Source organism: Drosophila hydei, unplaced genomic scaffold, assembly GCF_003285905.1.
Source record: "Drosophila hydei strain 15085-1641.00,03,60 unplaced genomic scaffold, DhydRS2 tig00008137-arrow-arrow-pilon, whole genome shotgun sequence".
Lineage (NCBI taxonomy): Eukaryota > Metazoa > Arthropoda > Insecta > Diptera > Drosophilidae > Drosophila > Drosophila hydei.
The window spans coordinates 230456-252877 of NW_022045845.1; the positions used below are offsets into that span (position 1 = coordinate 230456).

General features: G+C 41.0%; 6 protein-coding genes across 9 annotated transcripts; 4 read left to right on the forward strand and 2 right to left on the reverse strand.

The window, feature by feature from the left end:
- Positions 1-1158: 1158 nt before the first annotated feature.
- On the reverse strand, positions 1159-6625 carry LOC111592025 (putative elongator complex protein 1). Of its 2 annotated transcripts, XM_023304018.2 has the most exons (6): positions 5994-6625; positions 4837-5926; positions 3243-4652; positions 2912-3155; positions 2469-2833; positions 1159-1313 (listed from the first exon to the last, which is right to left on the reverse strand). In XM_023304018.2, the coding sequence occupies exons 1-6, from the start codon at positions 6564-6566 to the stop codon at positions 1249-1251; spliced, it is 3747 nt and encodes a 1248-aa protein (XP_023159786.2). In that variant the 5' UTR covers positions 6567-6625; the 3' UTR covers positions 1159-1248. The 2 variants fall into 2 exon arrangements, 1 of the variants encoding a protein (XP_023159786.2); XR_002750914.2 differs by lacking the exons at positions 2469-2833; positions 2912-3155; positions 3243-4652; positions 4837-5926; positions 5994-6625 and adding an exon at positions 1530-2038.
- A 500-nt stretch (positions 6626-7125) lies between these two features.
- LOC111592012 (arrestin domain-containing protein 17) lies at positions 7126-9466 on the forward strand. 2 transcript variants are annotated; one of them, XM_023304000.2, is made up of 4 exons: positions 7126-7333; positions 7932-8087; positions 8143-8946; positions 9010-9466. In XM_023304000.2, exons 1-4 carry the CDS (start codon positions 7219-7221, stop codon positions 9162-9164), a joined length of 1230 nt encoding a protein of 409 aa, XP_023159768.2. In that variant the 5' UTR covers positions 7126-7218; the 3' UTR covers positions 9165-9466. The 2 variants fall into 2 exon arrangements, with proteins under 2 accessions (XP_023159768.2, XP_023159769.2); XM_023304001.2 differs by having other exon boundaries at positions 8143-8852; positions 9010-9104.
- A 214-nt stretch (positions 9467-9680) lies between these two features.
- LOC111592016 (zinc finger protein 569) lies at positions 9681-11619 on the forward strand. Its single transcript, XM_023304007.2, has 2 exons — positions 9681-9987; positions 10049-11619. Exons 1-2 carry the CDS (start codon positions 9808-9810, stop codon positions 11558-11560), a joined length of 1692 nt encoding a protein of 563 aa, XP_023159775.2. The 5' UTR covers positions 9681-9807; the 3' UTR covers positions 11561-11619.
- Positions 11620-12271: 652 nt separating this feature from the next.
- Positions 12272-15444, forward strand: LOC111592047 (cerebellar degeneration-related protein 2-like). Its single transcript, XM_023304045.2, has 2 exons — positions 12272-12564; positions 12636-15444. Exon 2 carries the CDS (start codon positions 12662-12664, stop codon positions 15089-15091), a length of 2430 nt encoding a protein of 809 aa, XP_023159813.2. The 5' UTR covers positions 12272-12564; positions 12636-12661; the 3' UTR covers positions 15092-15444.
- Positions 15445-15750: 306 nt separating this feature from the next.
- Positions 15751-20408, reverse strand: LOC111592046 (arginine/serine-rich protein PNISR). 2 transcript variants are annotated; one of them, XM_023304043.2, is made up of 9 exons: positions 19850-20408; positions 19538-19772; positions 19130-19280; positions 18720-18971; positions 18191-18293; positions 17689-17745; positions 17129-17259; positions 16817-17057; positions 15751-16753 (listed from the first exon to the last, which is right to left on the reverse strand). In XM_023304043.2, exons 1-9 carry the CDS (start codon positions 20382-20384, stop codon positions 15843-15845), a joined length of 2616 nt encoding a protein of 871 aa, XP_023159811.2. In that variant the 5' UTR covers positions 20385-20408; the 3' UTR covers positions 15751-15842. The 2 variants fall into 2 exon arrangements, with proteins under 2 accessions (XP_023159811.2, XP_023159812.1); XM_023304044.2 differs by lacking the exons at positions 15751-16753; positions 16817-17057; positions 17129-17259; positions 17689-17745 and adding an exon at positions 17851-18137.
- A 454-nt stretch (positions 20409-20862) lies between these two features.
- Positions 20863-22315, forward strand: LOC111592049 (aurora kinase C). The gene is made up of 3 exons (XM_023304046.2): positions 20863-20996; positions 21064-21301; positions 21363-22315. The coding sequence occupies exons 1-3, from the start codon at positions 20883-20885 to the stop codon at positions 22181-22183; spliced, it is 1173 nt and encodes a 390-aa protein (XP_023159814.1). The 5' UTR covers positions 20863-20882; the 3' UTR covers positions 22184-22315.
- Positions 22316-22422: the final 107 nt, after the last annotated feature.

Here is a 22422-nt window from a genome sequence, read left to right on the forward strand (position 1 = left end):
TTCTTTTCAATTAGCACAATTAAGTGACTGATTTTATTGGCTATCAATAGCTATACAATTTCCAATTAGTAAATAAATGGAATTTCACATACATGCCATTACATATTCATATACATATAGATCAATATATTTTTAGTGTGCACTTTGTTTTCGTTTTCGTTTCGTTTTCCACGCGCGCGCTTCCTGTCGCAGTTGTTGTTTAGGCCGAAAAATTTCAATTTATGAAACAGCTTGCTTATACATACAAAATTACACACTGGATGATTTCGTATTTGTTTATTAACAAATTTACTGCTGTTTAATTGTTGATTTTTAATTTTTTTCGAAACAGGAGTCGCGCCTAAGCAAACTGTTTGCGCAGCAACAGCGAACAGACAACCGCACCGTTCAACAGCCCACACTGGAATGCGCGGCGAAAACAAAAACGGCGTGAACGGCTGCTAAGAGAGCAGATGAAGTTGCGACGGCGACGGCGACGGCGACGGCGACGGCGACGGCGATGTCGGCGTCGGCGCTCAAAATTGTAGCAGTGAATGCAACCTGCGCATGTCCAGCGTGCATTAGGGTGTTATAGGTGGTCAATATGTTAATTAATAAACACTGAAGTGCTTTCAATATTAGTATTATATTGATGCCATAAATAAAACAATAAGAAAAAGTAAAATTGGTTTAACTCTTGACTGCTGCTTTTCGCTAAGCGCTGCAATAAATCACTGCAAACCAGTTTCATGCAGCGACGCCAACGTCGTTGTAAAAGACAGCGCAGCACCGACAGCGACAAAGAGCGCATGTCCAGCGGGCATTAGGGTGCTTCAAGTGCTGTAGTTTTTTTATTCAATTAATGCAGTTTTTAATGTTTAAGTATGAGTTTCTTTATACTATACTAAACTATGTTAAGCTGCGTTATTCAGCGACGCCAATGACGCTGTCAACACCAGCGCATCAATTGCAACGAGCAGGAAATCGCCCGCTATTCTTCGAAGGGCGTTACACAGTGATAAGCAACAGTATACGCCTCCAAATGATGTTTTACTTATTATTCGTACAATATTCCATTTATACACCCACTTTTTACAGCACAAATTGTTGCGTGCCAATAAATTACTCATTTTAAGAAATATTTCAATTATTTGAATTCAACATTTATTTTAGTGCAAGGCAACCACAGTGAAAGTTTTTTATATTTATCCCATTAAAAGTGAAAATATATTTAAAATAGCCATAGAGTGATCACGATTATGAGTAGAACTAATGCAATATGCCATGCTTCCAATCTATAATGCTCAACAGCGGTTTGTATCGCTTCAAGGGAGCTGTAAAAACAAATTTTCAATTAATATAGAGATTAAATACATATCAAATAAAGTATTGTAAAAATAAAATAAAATAAAAATAATATATGTAATAGTTATCTCAAAAATAAATTATAGATCGTTAAACTACACTAGAATATTTTTGGATATTAAATAAATATATTTATATATGATAATTTTAGGAGTTTGAACTGAAAATGGTAAATATACGCGTACTTTGTCTCTTTGTACATTTCCTTTCTATCCATCTGAAATATTACTCTATTCTCTTCTTACAATTTGCTTTAAAATTAAACAGAATTATTTTTCGGGTGTACTCAAGAAATTTTGATATAAATTACATTTTAAAGCAATACAAACTCTGTGCTATCAAAGCGGAATTTCGAAAAACTTATATTACTATTTTTATATTTTGAACATTTCATTTGTTTAATTTTGAATATTTTCATATAGTGAACTACGTTGTACTGCCATTTTCAAATTGAAAAATAATATATATTGGTCTTAGGTGATATCCGCCTGTCTGTCTGCCTGTCCTTCTAATAGTATGAACGCAACTGATTTCGTAGCCATTGAAACTTTAATTTTTTGGAATACGCCCACCAAAGGTTTGATGCATCAGGAATTACTATATTTATGGATTCTTGGACTTTGATGTATATAATCTTTTTGACAAATCCCGACTGATTTAACTAGAAACGGTATATACGTCTACTCATTGGGGACCTTTGCAAATCATATTGATTAAAAAGGTATAGTCGCCAAATTTAGCGGATGGATGACAATTATTATTTTCTAGTCTTATCGTGAGCACATATATAATATATATCTCTATGTATCACAAGCTTAAGTTATAAAACAAAAACATCTCTCTTTCCTGAAGTTATCCTAATATCTGTCCAAATTTCATGTATATATAAATATCCTTAATTATTTTCAGTTTTACTACTCTAAGAGCCTTTCCCTCTCTTATCATTATACTTATAAAGGGGAATTTCTTTTCCTCTATTTGTATTCATCCAGGCATATTTGCTAAGCTTATCTTTTATACAAATATATACCATTATCTTTTAACTATAAACTTACTCTTTTTTTGGGATGTATCGCATTTTGATCTTTTCTATAAGCTATAAATATATATATATTGTCACCCACCTATTAGAGCATAGCGCTGTTCCTTCTGCAGTGCCAGATAATCAACATTGGGTCCAGTCAGATGTTGCACAGTGCCGCCCAGTAGCTCGGGCACCCAGATCTCATCCAGCGCAGCAGGCTGCAGCTCCAGCAAGATACTTTCGTATAGGCGCTGCAGCTGCGCTGCCCGCTCATCCTCTGTGTGCAGCTGGAGGAGGGCTTTGCATGTGTCACGCACAAGAAGTTGCTGTTGTTGTTGGCCGAGCTTCGTGACTAGGTTGTGCAGCGCATCGATGAGCGCGATGTCTTCGAAGGGGTTGCCCGGCTTCAAGCTAAGCAACTTGCGTTCGTGTTTGCGTCGATTTTTGCTCGAGCGAAATGTTTTACTTAAAAAAACAAGACATAGAAAGTGAGTAGAAGAAAAAGAAAATTGGCAAAAAATATGCAGCCAAGTGATGCCTTACCCTGTGCCCCGCGAACTGCCACTATGCCGAGACGACTGGATGCTACTGGTGTCAGACAGCAGATCCACCTCATCAATATCTAACTCGTGGTCTCCGGCGCCATTGGCGGCTGCTGATGCCGTCGCCTGGCGTTTGCGTATATCCAGTAGACGCTGTTTGTACTCCAAGAATAGCAGTCGATCTGCGCCCAGTGAAGCCTCCAATTGTGCAACATATTCAATGAGCGAGGGCTTCACGCGCTTAGCTGAGAAATTCAGAAACGATAAAAGTAAATAAATCTTTGTAATTTGAGAAGATTGAGATAAGTATTTTAAGCAAGAGTTAAACTAACCCAATAGCTCAGCTGTGCCGTCCACATCCAGCAGTCCGGCCTCATAAATGGCACGCCCATAGAGATGACCTTTCAGTAGCAGCTCCAGTGGCGCTTCACTGTCCGGTGCGTCAAATCTCTTGAGCAGCTCATACGCATCCAAATGACGACCTTGTTGTTGTAGCGGTCCCACTAGCGAGATTGCCACCGGAGCTAGCGGTTCACCTGCACGCTGAGCTAGCAGCAGCACACGCTGCCAGTCGAGCGTGTGGCGAGCGCTGAGCAGTGCCTGCTGAAGCTGCCCGCCACGTTCATACAAAAGACTGGCCGCCTCTAGCTGGGCATTGGCACGCAAATGATCCCCATAAGCCACACAAATGCGACGATGGAAATCCGTTTGCGACTGATAAGCGATCAAGGCTTGACTGTAAAGATTGTGCTGTTTGATAAAGGTTAAGGCCAGTTCGTAATGTTCTGCACCGCAGGCAGCCAAATGATTGAGAGCCAGGTCGAAGCGCTTCAGATGCTCATCGATCTTGAACTTGCGATAATCCGGCTGCAACGACTTCAGCTCATTGAGATAGGGCAGAAACTCCTTGGGGTCCATTTGCGACTGCTGGGCAACAAAGAGGACAGTGCCAAAATTATATGTGCCCAGGGCAACATTGTATAATTCATTCACATCCACCAGATAAAGCAGATACTTGAGCAGTTGCTCACCCAACTGGGCATCCGTTTGCTTATGCTCCCAAATGTATTCCAGAGCCTTTGGCAATTGATTGGACTTAACATAAGCCGTTATAATGGGCAGACGAAAGCGTGCCTTCTGCTTTGGATCGTCAGTGTTGGTCATTTCTTTGATCAACAGCGCACATATCGTGGATACCTTCTGGTCGACTGTGTAATCGGGCGGATAGCTTTGCTTTACAGAGCCATAGTTACTTGCATACATGCCCAGCGTATAGTCCTCATTCTGCAGCTCGTTGATAAATAGACATATCCATTGGCTGTCCTCGATCTGGTCGAGAAAATCATTTATATTCTCCACAAATTTTGACATATTGTGATCGCAGATGATATTCATATTGATGCGATGTTTGCGCAGCATACACATTGGCCGATAATAATCACCGCAATTCAGCGAGTTCCCGATCAGGTCAAGAGCTAGAACACGTGGGCATATCACCTCCAGATTGCCGCGTGGCAACTGCATCACTAGTCGGGCGCCGCTCGCCGATGTCACCAGCTTAGCGCCGCGCTCAATGCTGCGTATAGCTACGCCGGATTTATCACTCAGTCGTACAAAATGCAATGTATTCAGCTGGGTATATATCAAATAGTTGTCGACGACGCAGAATGAAGTGACATCCTCATCAATCGTTTTGCCGTCAACCTGTAGCAGCTGCTCCGAGTGCAGCGTTATCAGTTCACCTGCAACAATTTAAGTTCCAATATAATTATAATCAACTAGACTCTACAGCTCAGTTTCTCTGAATTGATCGTCGTCCCAAAAGATTTGATATTATCTCTGGTATATTCATGTGTCGCGATGGACAGTCCGCAAAAGCTCCGTCGTCAGTAATTCAATCAATCAAAAAGTTTTTTTTCGACTTACCACCTGGCGTAGAAGGAGTTGTGTAAAATATCATGTGATTTACTGAATGTGATAGCTGCAAATAGCTGCGCAATACCTTCAGCTCACTATTCGGTGTCAAGATCAGCTCGTAAATGTGATTATTGTTGAGGGTCTGGATATAGAAACGATCCTTGCAGCCATTAGGCACTGTTAGCGCATTGACTGTGCCAGCAATGCTTAAGGATGTTTTCACCTTTTCCTTGAGGAGCATAAGGATGTGTGTCCGGTTACCCACACTATTTGTGGCCAGCAAAAATTCATTGGCAAAACAGCTTAAATTGGCCAATTGGATTTGCGCTAAGTCCGGAGAGAGCTGACAACTAAATCGCATGCTATCATCTTTTGGTAGATATGAGTGTATTTTATGATCGCTTGTATAAATATAGATGTCATTTTCGGATATGCTCACGGCATTTATGTAGCTATGCATTTCGACGACACGCCAGGACATGGGTGGCGGTATCACAGCTGCCGAGAATCTGGTCAATAGCAGACGCTTGCCATCGATAACATAAACAATATCTGTGCTTGGCTGGCAATCGATGCCATACCGAAAGCGATGAGTATAACGTTTTCCACTCGCAAGCAGAACGTGCAGCATGTGCTCTGCACCAAGGCGATTGTCCCAATAGAATAGAGAAAGTGGATCCTGTTGCTCCTTAAAGACCAGTACTTGCTTAAGATACCAATGATAGTTTCCAATCGTGTAGAGATAAATACTCTGCGAGTCTGCCGTCACAGTGTGCAGCGCAAGGATGTCTGAATCGTTGCTCCAACTTAACTGCATGATAGGCTCCACATGCAAATCGAAGGGCAACTCAAATTCACGATGACGCAATCCATTCTTTTCGAATAGCGCCACAGTCGATTTGTTGGACATGATTTGTGGCTGGGCAATCCAATTGCCGCTCGGCCTCCACGCAATCGGCGTTTGCAAGCCATTCCATTTCTCTGCCGTGTACTGAAGCTTGCCTTCACAGTCGTAGACACTAAAGGTACGACCCACGTTGGCTGCCACATAGGAGACGGCAAAATAGGCGCCATCACCTCGCCAAGCAACCTGTACATCCTGTTTGGTAAATAAAAAATAATTATATTAATAATTATATGCATATGCATGCCTCTTTGACACTTACCTGTGGCAGCTTCTGTACATCTAATGGAGCTACGAACTCAGCTGACTGCTTGGCCGCTTGTTTGCCAGCCGAGCCATGGAACTGTGTCTCCTTTTTGCCCCAGCCCACGTTCACGAACTGCTGATCGTCAGCGAGCCCCGTATCTAGCGGCTGTTCACCCAGCACGTCATATGTACAAGTCATTACCACCACATTCTTTGTCTTAGTTGTAAAGACCACTACCTCCTGGTTGGGTGACCAGGCCATACACTCAATTCCCACATCACAGTAAGTTCCCTCACTCTGAGACAAAGAATCAGGATTGATGATCAGCACCTCGCCGGCACCCGTGGCTACGCATATTGCATTATCCAGCTGTAAGTACTCTGCGCCAACTATGTTTGGCAGTTCGGCAACAAGTTTGGGCGGTTGAACATTACTGACATCGTTACCAACGGCAAATATTTCACTGTCAGTAACTATATACGTGATTTCATGGCCACTTCGTTCGATATCCGGCTGGAGCAAGAGTTGCTTGCCACCTGGAATGCCAGTTGTCTGCTCCTTACAATATTGTAACTTCAGATTGCGCATTTTTCTTTTGTTTAATTATTATCATACTATGACAACAACGTGCGCAATGTGAAATACCGAATAAGATACACATTTATCGAATGCACATATCGATATATATCGATATATAGTCATATCGAGCAATCAAAAAATTAATATTAAACATCGTTCCCTTGCGGCTAGATATTAATTTTTATTTATAAATACCGCAAATACAGAGATAAAGATAATTAAAATATGCGTATAAAAAAAAACAATTTAGAGTTTTCGAAACTATGTTTATATACATGTAATAGCACTTTTAGAAATTTGAATTCAAATCTTGGCGGAAAATTATTGTTTCACATTGGTACCGTCAAATGTCATTTATTGTAAGTTGTTAAAAAAAATCAGTAAAAAATCTAAGGATAAACAAAACCTTAATTTTCCGCACATTTTGACATTTTTACTTACGGTAATTAACTTAACATTTACCGAATTCTTTAACCGATGACAAGGTTTCGATAAATTAAGTTTATTTACAATGAACCAAATTATCGGACTTGGGATCTAGTTCGTAGGTCAAGTTGAACAAGTCGTTTGATCGAACCTATCCCAATCGAATCGGCTCTGTTTTTTAGCTCCGCTTAGTTGTATAGCTTTAACTAGGTGTACGTTATATCAATATTTAATAATGGGTATCAAAGGTTGCGAAGTGCAGTTGGACAATCCATGGAATACTTACTATGCTGGGCAAACAGTCAACGGTCAGGTGAAAATCACCTTCGATTCGCCTAAAAAAGTGCGAGGTAAGAGCTTTTTAAAAAAAATTATATATATATATATTTATTTCAACACAAATATAATTGAGCCCGTATTACTCATAAAAGTGACGGCATGAAGTAATCAGCTAATAAAATTGAAACCATTACCTCGAATTCCATTCTGGATTTGAAAACAGTTGATTTTCTAGTTTCTCCTCTCGCTTGTCAAAAGCCGGTCCCGTTAGTCATATGTTATTACAAATGTACATATGGGTGGACCTTGTTTTCTCTAGGATTTAAATTAAAGTCAATATCCAAATAATAATAATATATAGATGTCTTTGGGCGTGTTCGTGAAATTACAATAATAAAAAACAAATTATACTAAAATTTAGAAATGTATCTAGACTTTAATTAAGGTCAACCCATTTGTACGCAATAGTGTGGAATGATGCTGTCCGCGATGATGTCATCGGTTTGGTAGTCGAGACTCGCAGAGCTGAGCATTCGTCGCAGTAGTCTGTTATTTATAGCATATGCTATACACGCAGACTAGTTGCGAGGTGTGGTGCGACAATAAATTGTTTTCTTTACAAACAGCAGGAAAATAAATGAACATTCTTAACCACTTGTTCATTTTCAGGCATTATCATACGATTCTTGGGCGAAGCCAATACGGAATGGACAGAGGAGCGTAACGTAACGACAAGCGAGGGCAAGACTGAGAACGAGATCACGAGCCTTAAGGGCCATGAGGAGTACTTTAAGATACAATACTACTTGCTCGGCGGCAAAAACAGTAAGATATGCACTAAAAACTACAATTCTAGTTAAAAATTTTCGTTTGATTGCAGGCTCCGAAATTGAGCTACCGGCTGGCACACATACGTATCCGTTTACGTGCGCCTTGCCTGCAAATTTGCCATCTTCGTTTGAGGGTGAATTTGGGCATGTACGATATACTATTAAGGTCACTTTGGATAGGCCATGGAAGTTTGACCAAGATATGAAAATGGCCTTCACTGTCATAGCGCCAGTTGACTTGAATCTCAATCCGCGTGTTAAGGAACAGTTTAAGCTGGAGCTAGAGAAATCATTCTGTTGCTTTTGCTGCCGCTCGGGCCCGCTGGCTGTGATCACAAGCATACCACAAACTGGTTATGTATCGGGTCAAATATTGCCCATTACCTGCGAGGTGGACAATACCAGCAATGTGAATCTCACGGCTGTTAAATTTGAGTTGCGCAAACTGGTCACGTTCCATACGAATCAGCCGCGCAGCGAGAAACGTGAGTCCAAGGTGGTAATTGCCCAACTGAGCGTTGGGCCCGTCAATGCCGGAGAATCTCATACGTTTTCACAGCAAATGGAAATACCTGCACTGCCGCCAACTAATTTACTCAATTGCGGCATCATTGCGCTCGACTATGATTTGCATGTTGAGTGTGATGTGAGTGGACCGCATCGTAATTTCACTGGCAAAATACCAATCACATTGGGCACTATTCCACTGGCTTCCAATAAGCCACAAGCTGAGGATCCGTCTCTGGCACCCACACAGCCGGTAAGTCCAGTGAGTCCACCCGGCGATGGTGTTGGCGGTGCTCTCGGCTGGAATGTAGCAGATAGTGCAGGCGGTGCACTCTACCCCAACATACGTAACTAAAAATATAACCGTACAACAAATAATATATTAAAACTAGTTTCTTTACTTTTTATAGCGCCACCACAGTTCGTAGAAACGGAATACCGAGCACCAAAGATAATCGGAAGGGATGATTCGGAGCACACACAAATCATTGGAGACAACACATTTGCTCCGCGGTATCCAACATTTCAATTTAAGAACGCAACAGCACCAGCAATAAGCCCCTAAGTCTTATCAGGAATTTACTCTAATTCAATGTGTTAATCTGTCTTCGATATTCTGTATATTTTTTTTACGTTTTTTCTTTTTTTTTGCATTTAAATGTAAGCTTTCCGTCCGAAAAGAAAGCATGGAATATTCGGAATTTCGAAATCTCAATTATATCGCTCAAATTTATACTGTATATTTGTATTTATATGAGCGAAATTCTAATCTTGCAAATGCTCGTGATAAGCAAAATTATATTCAATATACATATGTCAAAAATACACAACTATAATTTTTGTAACCAATAAAGTTGGATAAAGCTACTGTACATTTTTTATTGTATCTAAAAAGTTTTAATTTAAATTACAATAAATTGAACAAAGATTTGTAACAAATATCGAAATTGGCGCTAGAATTGAATGTATCTTACCAGGGGTGGAACAAACATGGGTGTTCGCTTACTTTTAAACTTATCGATGTCGTGCGAATATTTAGAAATCGCACTGCAGTTACATCGATATATCGCCAGTGCGCAGAAGAAGAAAACTGCGTACCGTAAATAACATTTCTGCTCGTTTTACAGCTTTGATTGTAAACAGCTGTGTGAGAACGGATTGGTATTGAATAAAAAATAATAATAAAATAATAAGGAGCGCCTAACAAAATGGATACTACCGAAGATGAGATTCCAATATCAGAAAATATCAGCATAAACGCTAACGAGCAAACCTGTCGCGTTTGCTTGGAATCTCACGAATCAACATTGAGTCTTTACGATGAAATTGAATTTAATGATCTAAATGTTGAGCTGTGGCAGATGCTAGAAAATGTATCGAATGTGAAGGTAACGACGGTTAATTGTACAATTTGTAATCATAGTAATATAATTCAAAAATTATTTGCAGTGCGATTTGCATGAACCAAGTCTCCCCTCACATCTATGCCAAGGATGTACGCGTCGCCTGATTAGTGCCTACGAGTTTATAGGAGAAGTAATAAAGTCCAATCAGACACTTCAGGAATTATATAGTGTTCAGGATTCAGATGAACCGGCTAAAGTTGCGGAAATTAGTGAGTTCACAGAATTGGAAAAGCAAGAAGACGAACTGATGCAATTGGAAGAATGTCAATCCGTCATTGAACTGCAAGATGAGGAACTGGCCCCTGATGATGCTTCATATAAAGAAGAGCCATATGACGAAACGGCATATGAGGAACAAACATATGAAGAACAGAAATATGAGGAGCCACCACATATGGAAGAGCCATCTGAAGAGCTGTGCAATAGTGAAATCGACCCCAGTGAGTTGGTCACAGAACTAGTACAAGACGAGTCTGATTCAGAGATTACTGATGGTGCGGGTCAATTCAAAAATCGTTCTTCACAGCTAGGAATGCGATTGGCGAATTCTCAAAACTTTATGTACAAATGTTCCAGCTGTCCACGTATTTTTGCCAAAAACAAATCGCTTGCACGCCACTTTGCAACAGCTCACAGCCAAGCGGCAGATGTAGCTGCCCAAGAATTGGCCAAAGAGCATAGCAGCAGTGGTGCTCTGATCTGTGAGCATTGTCCGCGCATATTCAAACGGCACGACACATTGCGTCGACATATGATTGCGTTTCATCCGGAGGTGGTCGCTGCCAGCGGTTGTTCGGAAGATGCTATAGTTGGCGCGCCACCAAAGCGTGCAGCAAAAAGACGCGAATGTCCTCATTGTGGCATAAGCTTTCCTGTTTCAAGTCTAACCATACATATACGTCGCCACACTGGGGAAAATCCATATAAGTGCGACGAGTGCGAAAAGGCTTTTCCACGCAGTCAGGACCTTAGTCTTCACAAGCGTCAGCACACCGGAGAGCGACCCAGCGAATGCAAAATATGTGCGAAGAAGTTCATCTCTCAAAACAAGCTGGCCCGGCATATGCGTCTGCACACTGGCCATCGACCGTACACTTGCGATAAATGCGAGAAAAGTTTTGTCCAATCTAACGACCTAAAGATCCATATGCGTAGACACACGGGCGAACGACCGTACGCGTGTAACGTTTGCGGTAAGAGCTTTGTTTGCGGTTCCCTTCTGAACATTCATCGTAATCAGAAGCGACACTACGAGACTGTAAGAGAGGGAGAAGAAATCTTTGAGCCTGATCCCTATGAAAATAGTCGTGTGAATAAGCGTCGTGCCGAGGACATTGAACGAATGCGATTGCAGCGCGAGACTGATACTCAGCCAACTATGCTGCAGCCCTACAACTGCGGTGTCTGTGGAGATACGTTCAAGAGCGGAGCACTACTCACAATTCATCGCAATAAAATGGCACACTATGAGATCGGCAAGGTGGACTACGGTGATCCCTACGAACAAAAATATAAGCAGCAGCAGCAACTCAGTGTTGTGCATTGTGAAGACTAGAATATTCAATATATATTCAAAAACAGCACTATAATTTTTTTTTATTGCTTAAGATCTGCTTTAAACCATTTTTGAATATTTAAACTTCTAATAACTAAACATGAACAAATTTTTTATGAACTGAAAATAAGGTTTGAATAAGAAAAAAACTAAGCTAGACTATACATATAAGAAAATAAAACTGCAAAGTAACAAATATATGTAAATGTTGATACTATTAATCAATTTTATATTAAACATACAACAATAAATATTTTCCATTGAACTCTGATTATTTGAATTTCATTTTCTGCGCACCTTGGACCCTGCTAAAGAAAACAGCTGTTATTTCTTCAGATGCGTAGCAACCTTTTTTTGTGGGGGCTTGAATCTGGCTCAGTTTGAGTTAAGCTTTGGTGTCAAGACATAAGTGCATACATACGTACGAATGAATAAGCAAAGAGTAGACTAAAATACGTATTGCACTCAACAATACCGATAAAAACTCAAAATATTGTCAATGAACTGAAGATTGTTACAAAAAGGAATGGAATTCAAATATATTTTCAGTTATAAAATTGACCATTTTAACATTTAAATATTATCGCTAAGATTTGAATTAACTTTCACATGTATACATACACATAAACATATTATAAATATATTCTTCTGTGTAAGCTCGTTTTTTTTGCATAAGTCCATACATATACATACATACATACATAAGTCAGACATAAATCGTCCCTGTCTACGTCACTGGCTTTTACAGCTATAAGGGGTTGGTTTGCGCTAACTTTGCTGTAGGGTTGCAATGCACTTGCACTTGCGTTAAAGAATAAAAAAGAGCATAAAACGAAAAGTTTTGTCGTCGTTAGCTTGTGCAAGTGTCATTGGTAAAATCAGTGACGTAATACGCAAAATATTTGCATACAAAACGAAAGCAAATACAATACATATCGGATAGCTCAAGCTGCTCAGTGTGTAAATGGTTTGCATAATATGCGCACAAGCTACATCAACTAAATGTAAGACAAAAATCAATAAGCATGTGTTTTCGTTGGCAAGATTAATGGTTACCCAATTATTACCACAACAGAAAAGCAATAAAACATAGTCAAGAAAATGGACGGGAACAAAGGTGATGCAGACAATTGCGAGCCGGATGTGGATGGCTCGCAATTTATGCTTCACGACTTACAGCTGGCAGCCGAGCTTGGCAAAACGCTGCTAGAGAGGAATAGAGAACTGGAAGTAATGCTGAAGGAGCACAAAACTCGCAATGAAGAACAACAGCGAGAAATCGTGCACTTGCGAAAGCAAATCAACGCAATGGCCGAAGTCAATGATACACGCTTAAAGGTGTACGAACAGCTAGAGGTGGGCATTCAAGACTTGGAGCGCAGTAATCATCGCTTGACCTTAGAAAAATCACGCGATAAAAAGCAAATTAAGTCACTGGGAGCCAACATTGAATCTCTGGAAGCACGCTGCGAAGAACTGAACCAGCAGTTGGAGGAGACCCGGCAACGATTAACCACTGAGCGGCGCAAAAACGAAAGGCAATTGCCCCAGGATCGATCTACTTCACAGACAAGTTCTGAACGGCCGTGCTTGCCCAAATTATGGATTGCCCATGATCGTGAAGTTGTCGACCCGAATGTGACACCAATAGACAACGGCCCATTTGCTGCAAATGCCAACTCGACGGGTGTCACCGAAATCTCGCAAGCTAGTGGATCGATGGCTTTCAGCGATATTGGTAGTTCAGAGGAGATTATAGAGGCAGCCGCCGCTGCTGCTGCCAGCAAGGGTGAAGACAATGAGGAACTGTTAAGTCTGATAACGGATATGGAATCAATAAGACGTGATTTTATGGCGGAAAAGCAACGTTGTTGCGAGCTAGAGGAGCAATTGGTTGCCATCATCCAAGAGAACCAAACACTTCAGAGCCGCATCGCTATCACCAGCACAAACGAAGAGATGATGTCCATGCAGGATGAGTTCTCTTTGTTAGATGACGTTAGGCAGGGACAAATGTGCAGCCGATGTTTGCGCGTCATGGAGGAGCAGGCATCAAACAACGACGGCCAGTCATCAGTAGCGCAGACCGAAGACGGACCCGAAGAGGACGAACGCAGCCTGATGGGCAGTGAGTTTAGCTTACAATTAGCTGGTAATAGTGCTGACATTTCAGCAAAGCTCAATGAAAACGAAATGCTCGAGTTGAAGAATGCTGGAAGTCCGAATCCATATCGCGACTTGGTCGAGAAATACGAAGCTTTGTTGGAGGTGCAACGAACATCGAATGCGCGTAATGGCAATTCAACCAATGGCGTTCAGGTCTCAAAGGAAGGTTCCAATGTTGTCGAATCCAATCTGGAGCAACCACAGAAGCTCAACGTGGTCGTCAGACAGGAAACATCTACTGCGACAGAAAATAATGCAAAGTCTGTGCGGGGTCGAACATCAACAGAGTTCTCCGAGGCAGAGACCTCATCATCTGGCTTTTCAGACGAGACTAGCAACAAGTATACTCAAACGGATGAACGACCAGGATACTTTTTGTGCTCAATAAGCAACGGCGAGGAATGTAAGCTAAGCATATATGACGACGTTACCCCCATCGACACACACTTCCAGAGTCGCCCCGAGTACCGAGAGTTGTTTAAGGAAATTTTTGGAGTGTTGAAAAAAGCCGCCGATAACAAGGACGATGGGGAGAAACTAAAATTCACGGAAGAAGATGGTGCCCAATCAAACAGTGCAACAGGGCCAACAGGCGATATGGCAGCTAAGGAAGAGTTCTCGGTTGATTTTGGCGATGATACACAAAGTATTATATCATCAGTGTTTTCGGATCACTCATTTGCCATGTCCGAGTGTGTCACTAAGCTGGAACGCAAAACGGCCAAGAAGCATATACATGAATGCAAAACTCAAGAGAACAGAAGCTCCACGTCCATCGCACAGCTGAGCGGCCCAAGCAAAATGGATGGCGTCAAAACCATTGAAGAGAATGGTCGCGTGTTGACTCCACTTAAGCGCGAGCCACTCGAGTATTTGGCAGTTGGTGTTGGTATTAAGAAGAGAAATCGTCGCAAGAATCGAAGTCTACATAACAATGGTGGCCGAGTCGAGTCACCGCTTGCACAACCCTCGCCTTTGGCACAGCCATGTCCGACACACAGTGCTCGGCGTACCCGCAAAGACTTTGTGCCAATCCCTCCAGAAATGTTTGTGACAGAACGTGTTGGCCGCCGGGGGCAACCAGATCGCTCCAGCACCGAATGGAATGGATCTCCAATGATAATCTATAACCGGAATATGAGCGCCTCTCGCAACAAGCGTACAGGTCGTGTGATCGAAGTGAACGGCGTTGAGTTCCATCCAAATACTGTATCCCAGGAGTTCCATAAGCTCAAACGGCTCGATCTCTCATACGCGGAGGTATTGCGCCGTGCCGATGCATGCGAGCACCAAAGTCAACCGCTGCGCGTACAGCGGATGCAACAGTCACGTTGGAACAACAAAAGTCAAAATATTCGCCGCTAAACCTAGACGTAGCAACTATCTATGCATATGTAGTGATCCGTATTTGTATTAACATTTAACTATTAATATGGATTTAACTTTTGCGAACTAGCTCCGATCTTGTCGGAGTGCCTAGTAGTTATATATGCATTGCCTGCGATAGTTTCTGGTATATAGCAATTTACAAGTTTTATTATGTTATTTTGTCCTTAACTATAAAGTGTTCAGTTTTGTAAAATCCTTATTTACTTTCTTTAAGTTGTTTTTAATGTGTAAATTGCCCAAGATTGTTTCTGTCTCGACTACTTATTCGACATCTTTAGCATTTTTCTAGCATTTTTACTCGATTGTATAATCCAGCCATATTTTCGACATACGAATAGTTCTACATGTATTTTATTAAACCAATATTTCTATATTCTTTCAACTATACAATTGTATTTACGACTATGTATCAAGTTCTTTAAGATATTAAATAAATAAGCATGTGTGCCAAGTCCAATACCTTTGAAATAACACGCAGCAAACAAATCTATTCGAAATATAAATTGATTCTCTTTACTATATAGTCGGATTGAAAACTAAGGAGCATGCCTGTCGGTCAGTTCAATACTTGGAGTTGAAGATATGCTGTAATAAGACTTTTATACTTACTACCAACTCAGCACAGATAAAAAATCTTAAGTATAACACCACTTTATTAGTTTATGTATATTTTCTAAGCTTGATTAAAGAATATTATCAGTAACAGAAGACTAAATTTGTATTAGATTCACTTGCGTTTCCGAATCTGATGTGAAGCGGAGGTGGAGACGGACGAATGGGAGTTGTGTGTGCTGCGTGAATTGGAGCGGGATCTAGTTCTCCTTCTATGTTTGCCATAACTCCTGCTGCTCTGGTGACTGCGACTGCTGTTGTGACGCGAATTGCGTCGATAGCTACCGCTGGCATTCTCCTCTGTCGACTGACTGGAATCTCGGCGCCTTCGCCGCTCACGGTTCTGTCTGCTATACTCAATTGCACGTCGTTCACGCTCACGATCACGATCACGGTCACGATCACGTATACGACCGTGATGATCACGACTGTCTCGACTACTGTGATGATCACGACTGTCTCGACTACTGTGATGATCACGACTTTCGCGGCTACTATGATGGCGATCGTAGTTGCGCGTGCTGCTGGTACTTGGACCCCTGCGATGGCTCTTACGACCGGAATCACTTTGCTGCTTGTGACTACTGCTGCCTCGGCTGTGATGGCGACTGCTCTTGCCGTGTTTCTTGACAGCAGCGCTGCTTCGAGTGCTGCTGTCTTCGCTGTTGCTGGAGGACTTTGAAGTGTTGGAGCTGGAATTGCTATCGCTACTAGAGCTACTACTGCTGCTGTCCTCGCTATTACTGGACGATGAAGATGACGATGACTGACGACGTTCACTTTTTGATTTTTTTGTTATGTTTACTTTGTCGAGTGCTTTATCCGCAGCGTTTAGTATGGTAGCCATAGTTTCAGGCATTTGCAACAAATTGGTGGCCGGATTTGGAACCGGCTTTAGTTTCTGGGGAGCAATGCTGGTCTGCACTGCCGGAACTGCAACCACTTGGCTGACAAAGCTCTGGACTTGTTTGCCATCTTTGTTGTCGCTAAAGCGCGTTGTTCGTTCTTTGCGACTGATGCGTTTTCCTATTCGATTAAAGATGATCGATATTTTAGCTGTGTATCTAGAATTACAAGGGTCAAACATACCATTATATTGTTGCATCCTGTCACTGGTTGAAGCATTCTTTGTTTCATGTCCTGCTTTATCAGGAGCTTCTGCTTGCCGATGTTCGTTGTGAGCAGACTGCCTGGCAGCTTCCGTTTGCTCCAATTCGCGCTTACGATGCTGTTGCAGCTTTCGCTCATCCAATTGCTCCTGCAGCAACACACGCTCCTCGATGTCATCAATGACTTTCTCGAAAGCACGCTTACTTTTTCGTATTCGCGTCTACAAATAAAATGATTTATATAGTAACCTTATAAAGCGTTTAACTGGAATATAATTGATCAAGTCTATACCTTTAACTCGTCCGCACTAAGGTCATTAGTATTGTCCACCGATGAATCACCACGATCTTTTTGACCGCCATCATTATCATCAGCATTGTCATCATCGCTTTCGCTTGAAGAATCGCCATAGACAGCTAATCCTATAATTCAAATCAATCAAGTGCTAATTGTTGCTGCAAGGCGTACATTGAAAAAGGCGCGGTCTTTTTGTTTTTCATTTTTTTTTGGGCAGTTTTAGTTTCTTTTTAGAAAAAATCGTTTAGCAGACAGATATGCAAAGAGAGATTGAGCAATACGAATACTGGGATGCAGAAAGCTACAATTAATGTGGTCTCGTCAAAAAAAATTGATTGAAAATCTTTATGTATTGAGTATGGTCAGTCTGGAGAGGGTTGGATAGATCAAACCGAATTCATATGCAAGATAAGAAAGTTAGTTAGCCAGTCCCGTTCACTGTGTACGAAATGTGGATATAATACTATGTGGGGGTTTAGGGTAAGCAAAACTCAGACTACCTATTAAACAAAAGTGTTCAAGAACTTAAGGGTAAACTGGAATTTGTTACTTACCCAGGTTGCCGGTAATGGAGGACAAGGCGCTTTTGCGAATCACTTGGGCTGATGACGCTTTTGATTTACATACACATAGGTATATTATATATATATATATATATATATATGTATACACATATAGATATATAACGATTATATAGAGAAATTCAGCATGTGATTGGATTGTTTTGTTACAAGTATAAACAGTGACATAAAATTAAAATTAATTACTCGAACTAAAAAAGAACGCTTGATTACGCCATGATAAAGACAACTTCCTCTCAGGGGGTGAATAATTCCAAATATTTCATCTCTGGTTTATTTCAAAATCAGGCTCAACTTACTGGAATTCGTGCCTCACAGCCATCAAAAACCCAAACATAATAGTACTTACACATGCACACACACTCGCATACACACACGCACGCACGCACACACACAAACAATCACACACGCATGTTTTCTCACTGTAAAAAATTGTTTGCGATAAGCTAAATGTTCTATATTTTATATAATGTACCTTTAGCGCGATGCGCTTTGAGTGTTTCAGTAGCAATAGCTGCAATCTCTTCATTGGTAGTTTCCAGCAGTATTTCGGTTAGTGTGCGACGCACAACAAGCATCTATAGATTGGTTTTTTATAGATTGGTTGCGCTATTTTAAATGCCTCACGATAACAAAGTGGCGCCAGACAATGAAACCCGTAACTGTAAATTGTTAAGTTAATCTTGGGAACATTCTCTATATTAATATTTAATATTCAGTATGCAGAAGTGAACCCATTATACGATACATATATAATTATAGGTTTAAGTATAAGTTAGTTTTCAAAGGTTCGATTTTGAAAAGGATATTATAGTGAATGAAATGGAAGTGAACTAATTACAGTTTACCTAAGCCACCACATTGAAAGTTCACTGTAGATCGGAATTAACTTTTGACCAGTGGATTTCACACTGGCCCCTACTTGAAACATTACAGGACTACATATCGGTTGAAGGTTTCATTGTCTGGACGAACGCACCTCAATTCAAAATAGTGATGCATACCAAATCCGCAAGTCTTTCTTCGTAGTTTTTACCACTTAATGCTGCTTCAGCATGGGCTGACCCTGCAACTGTTGCGTCAACATGTCCACTGTCTGCATCATGCTGTTGCTGATTTTCCAGCTCCTCGTCGCTTTCCTGTTCATCATCACTGTTACTGGCCTTACTCAATACTTCATTACCTATTAGATGAGCCAGGCTTGGCGCAAGAGTTGCCTCCACAGGAGCAGCAATTGAATCTTCGCTGTCGCTTGCCTGCATTTCAAGTTCAAGTTAATTGCAAGGCGTTTGATTTAGTACACAGACATTTCGGTCAGGTGTGCACTTTCGCAACCAGATTCATTTCTCTTGTTGCAACTGGCACAACTTGAAATTGAGTCAAGTGCAGCCCATAGACGCACTTCTCTACTTACCACATTCGACATGTTCAAGAGATTAACAGTTGTTGTTAGTGTTTTGCTTGATACTTGCTTAACTTTGATCTCTGGCGTCTCGGATTCCGACGTGGGGGCTTGTCGCTCTAGTTGTCGTTGCTTTTCGCGTTCCATTTTTTCCAAACCCTCTCTGAAAAAACATGAAATATTAAATAATAGAAACATAAGAATAAAATAAGAATAATCCTAGGATCGTTAATCTTCGAGGCTAAATACTTTTGATGCTATTCATTTACAGTTTAATATTTAGTCTATTGTTCCCATTTCTTTCTCTTAATCACTATTATTATTATATACCCATGAAGCATAAAGTACATAGGACAGACTAATGTAATGCAACGTTGTACCATGTGATGCTTTATGTTGGTCTGCTTATGTTGGTCTTACCTAATCCAAGCTGGTAACATTTTGCGTTTGTTGGCATCAATGTCGCTGCTGACGGTACCACTGTAGCCGCTGCCCGCGTTGGTGGAGCTGCTGCTCCTAGGCAGAGGAAGCTGTGCCTGCTGCTGCACCGCTGGCTCATTCGGATTGCAAACGTTCAGCTTCAAAAGCGATGGAATATGGGCTGTTGGATTGCTGCGTGTAGACCAATCATTCCACTGTTGGCTGTCTGTGGCGACTAGGGTTCGAATTATTGGGATATTGAAGTAGAAATGTTATTGGGGCAGGTCAAGGAGAATTGCGGCAGCCACTCACCCGTATTGTGGGATGAAATGTTGGGTATATCATTTACTCTGCCTGTTATCCATTGGGATTGCGTAACTACAGGCGGAGGGGGAAGATTTTCAATGCAATGCGCCATGCGTGCAATATTTTCATTTTCTTCCTCATCCATGTCCATGTCCATTTCCGCCTCGCCGTGTTCCTCGTAGTGTCTTTGAACTTTTGGCTGTTGCGGACGCAGCTGTTGCTGCTGATGATACTCTGGTGCATTGCTTATGATCGGTGGCGGAGGTGCAATCGGCATGTTCATGCTAAAATTAGCCATGGGTGGCGCAGCTGACGAATCACGCATGTGTATCCACTGTTGCGCTAGTTGCGCCCAGTCTATGCCTCCCTGCACATTCATTGGCATGACGGGCGTTGCAGCCGCTAGTGGATTCGCGACTCCAGGACCGGGAATTGGAACAGGCCCGGGACCTGGTGCAACTAGAAAATGTGGTGGTTGCGCCATATATTGATTGTGTTTGTTATAGCCCAGATCGGCATTTGTGTTGCCACCCGGGAACATATTGGTTGGTATTATAATTAACGCTATGTTATAGTTTGTTTTGCAGTTTTACACGATTTTCTAAAACGATTTTTCGACTTCTACGCCATTTTCTTGCTCTATACATATAGACATTCACATATGACCAGTAACACTTTGATTATATTGTCAACTATATTGTTGTTGCCGTTAACAATATTTACAAAGTAACATTCGTATTTATTGATTTGTATGATTTTTAGAAATTTCATAAAATACCTCTAATCATAATTGTACATGTATTTATACTGACAAATTGCTGCTGGGCTCAAATTTATCGTTCGGTATTTACCTTTACCGTAGTAGTCAAGGAATCATTATCGACATTCACTGGGAAACGCATGTACGCGCTTCCCAATTCAAACGAACGGCATTTTATTTTCACACAGAGATCACTGTGATCAGACCAAGAATTTGTATCAATTGAATTTAAAAAGATTTTATGACTGATTAATTACAAATAAATTTAGTATATAAAATATGTCACAAAAGCCAAATAATGTGCTGCGTGCAAAGGAAAATGCATTACCCAAGACAGGAACTGTCAATGGTGCTGCAATTGCAATGCAGAAAAACCAATTGCTAGCGAAAAAGGTGAGCATTAATAAATTAAATTTCGAAATGATCTTTTCGTTTAATATATTCTTATATATGCACTTAGCCAACAATTGAAAAAGTGGCGCCTAGCTGCAGTAAAGCTGCCGCACAGTTTGCGAAACCCACAATGAAGCCCATGGCCGCTTCACTACAAAAACAACAAAATGCAGCAGTGGCTCCCGCAGCAGAAGTTACGAAAAATGTAAATCCAGTTTTGACTAATATTGAAAATAAAGCGCCACCATCGGCCCCTGCGAGTAGTAGTAGCAACAGCAACAGCAACACTGAAAAGGTTAAGACTGGTAAGTCTCTTTAATATATGTTAATTAACAATATTAAACCAAACTCGACATCAATACTCAGACACAGCACCGGCGAAACCAAAGAAAACTTGGGCGCTGAGTAACTTTGATATTGGCCGGCAGTTGGGACGTGGAAAATTCGGCAACGTGTACTTGGCGCGTGAAAAGGAATCACAGTTTGTCGTTGCTCTAAAAGTCCTTTTCAAGCGTCAAATTGGGGAGACCAAGGTAGAGCATCAGGTGCGACGCGAAATTGAAATCCAGTCACATCTGAGGCATCCACATATTCTGCGTTTGTATGCTTATTTTCATGACGATGCACGCATCTATTTGGTATTAGAGTATGCTCCCCAGGGAACGTTATTTAGCGCGCTGCAGGCGCAGCCAATGAAACGCTTCGATGATAGCCAATCGGCCACTTATATCAAAGCTCTCTGCTCAGCTCTTTTGTACTTACACGAACGTGATATTATTCATCGGGATATTAAGCCGGAAAATCTACTCCTGGGCCACAAAGGAGTGTTGAAGATTGCAGATTTTGGCTGGTCGGTACATGAGCCAAACTCGATGCGAATGACTCTTTGCGGCACTGTTGATTATTTACCACCCGAAATGGTGCTAAACAAGCCACATACCAAGAATGTCGATCTTTGGAGCTTAGGTGTGCTTTGCTTTGAACTGCTTGTGGGTCATGCGCCGTTCTTTTCAAAAACCTATGAAGAGACATATCAAAAGATACTTAAAGTGGATTATAAACTACCGGAACATATGTCCAAAGCTGCGGCCCATTTAATATCCAAGCTATTAGTGCTCAATCCGATGCATCGAATGGCACTGGATCAGATTATATTACATCCATGGATTGTAGCTCACACTCAGTGAATCACTGAATCGATTGAATCTTAAATTCGTTTTAACATTTTAATTTTATTGTTTCAGTTTCTTCAGTTTATCTGACTTTGTTTGAAATTCGCCTGAACGCCAGTTAATTTAATAATTGCACAAAAAAATATTAAGATAAAAAAATAATTAAAATTATGCATATCTCAATTAATTTTGCTTTAAATAAAGTTACTGTGTTTAATTAAATTTTTATACACATTTTGTTCGATCTACTTTTA

Bases quoted from the DNA above. Each gene is read 5' to 3' on its own strand.
- LOC111592046 (XM_023304043.2), bottom strand. From the start codon at position 20,384: ATGTTCCCGGGTGGCAACACAAATGCCGATCTGGGCTATAACAAACAC. The intron at 18,294-18,719 runs GTATGCATCACT...ACCAATCTATAG, and splicing joins AAGAAAGACTTGCGGATTTG to ATGCTTGTTGTGCGTCGCAC. The intron at 17,260-17,688 runs GTAAGTAACAAA...TTTGAATTATAG, and splicing joins CTCCATTACCGGCAACCTGG to GATTAGCTGTCTATGGCGAT.
- LOC111592049 (XM_023304046.2), top strand. From the start codon at position 20,883: ATGTCACAAAAGCCAAATAATGTGCTGCGTGCAAAGGAAAATGCATTA. The intron at 20,997-21,063 runs GTGAGCATTAAT...ATATGCACTTAG, and splicing joins ACCAATTGCTAGCGAAAAAG to CCAACAATTGAAAAAGTGGC. The intron at 21,302-21,362 runs GTAAGTCTCTTT...ATCAATACTCAG, and splicing joins CACTGAAAAGGTTAAGACTG to ACACAGCACCGGCGAAACCA.
- LOC111592012 (XM_023304000.2), top strand. From the start codon at position 7,219: ATGGGTATCAAAGGTTGCGAAGTGCAGTTGGACAATCCATGGAATACT. The intron at 7,334-7,931 runs GTAAGAGCTTTT...GTTCATTTTCAG, and splicing joins TTCGCCTAAAAAAGTGCGAG to GCATTATCATACGATTCTTG. The intron at 8,088-8,142 runs GTAAGATATGCA...GTTTGATTGCAG, and splicing joins CTTGCTCGGCGGCAAAAACA to GCTCCGAAATTGAGCTACCG.
- LOC111592025 (XM_023304018.2), bottom strand. From the start codon at position 6,566: ATGCGCAATCTGAAGTTACAATATTGTAAGGAGCAGACAACTGGCATT. The intron at 3,156-3,242 runs GTTAGTTTAACT...TGAATTTCTCAG, and splicing joins CGGCACAGCTGAGCTATTGG to CTAAGCGCGTGAAGCCCTCG. The intron at 2,834-2,911 runs GTAAGGCATCAC...TGTTTTTTTAAG, and splicing joins GGCAGTTCGCGGGGCACAGG to TAAAACATTTCGCTCGAGCA.
- LOC111592047 (XM_023304045.2), top strand. From the start codon at position 12,662: ATGGACGGGAACAAAGGTGATGCAGACAATTGCGAGCCGGATGTGGAT.
- LOC111592016 (XM_023304007.2), top strand. From the start codon at position 9,808: ATGGATACTACCGAAGATGAGATTCCAATATCAGAAAATATCAGCATA. The intron at 9,988-10,048 runs GTAACGACGGTT...AATTATTTGCAG, and splicing joins AAAATGTATCGAATGTGAAG to TGCGATTTGCATGAACCAAG.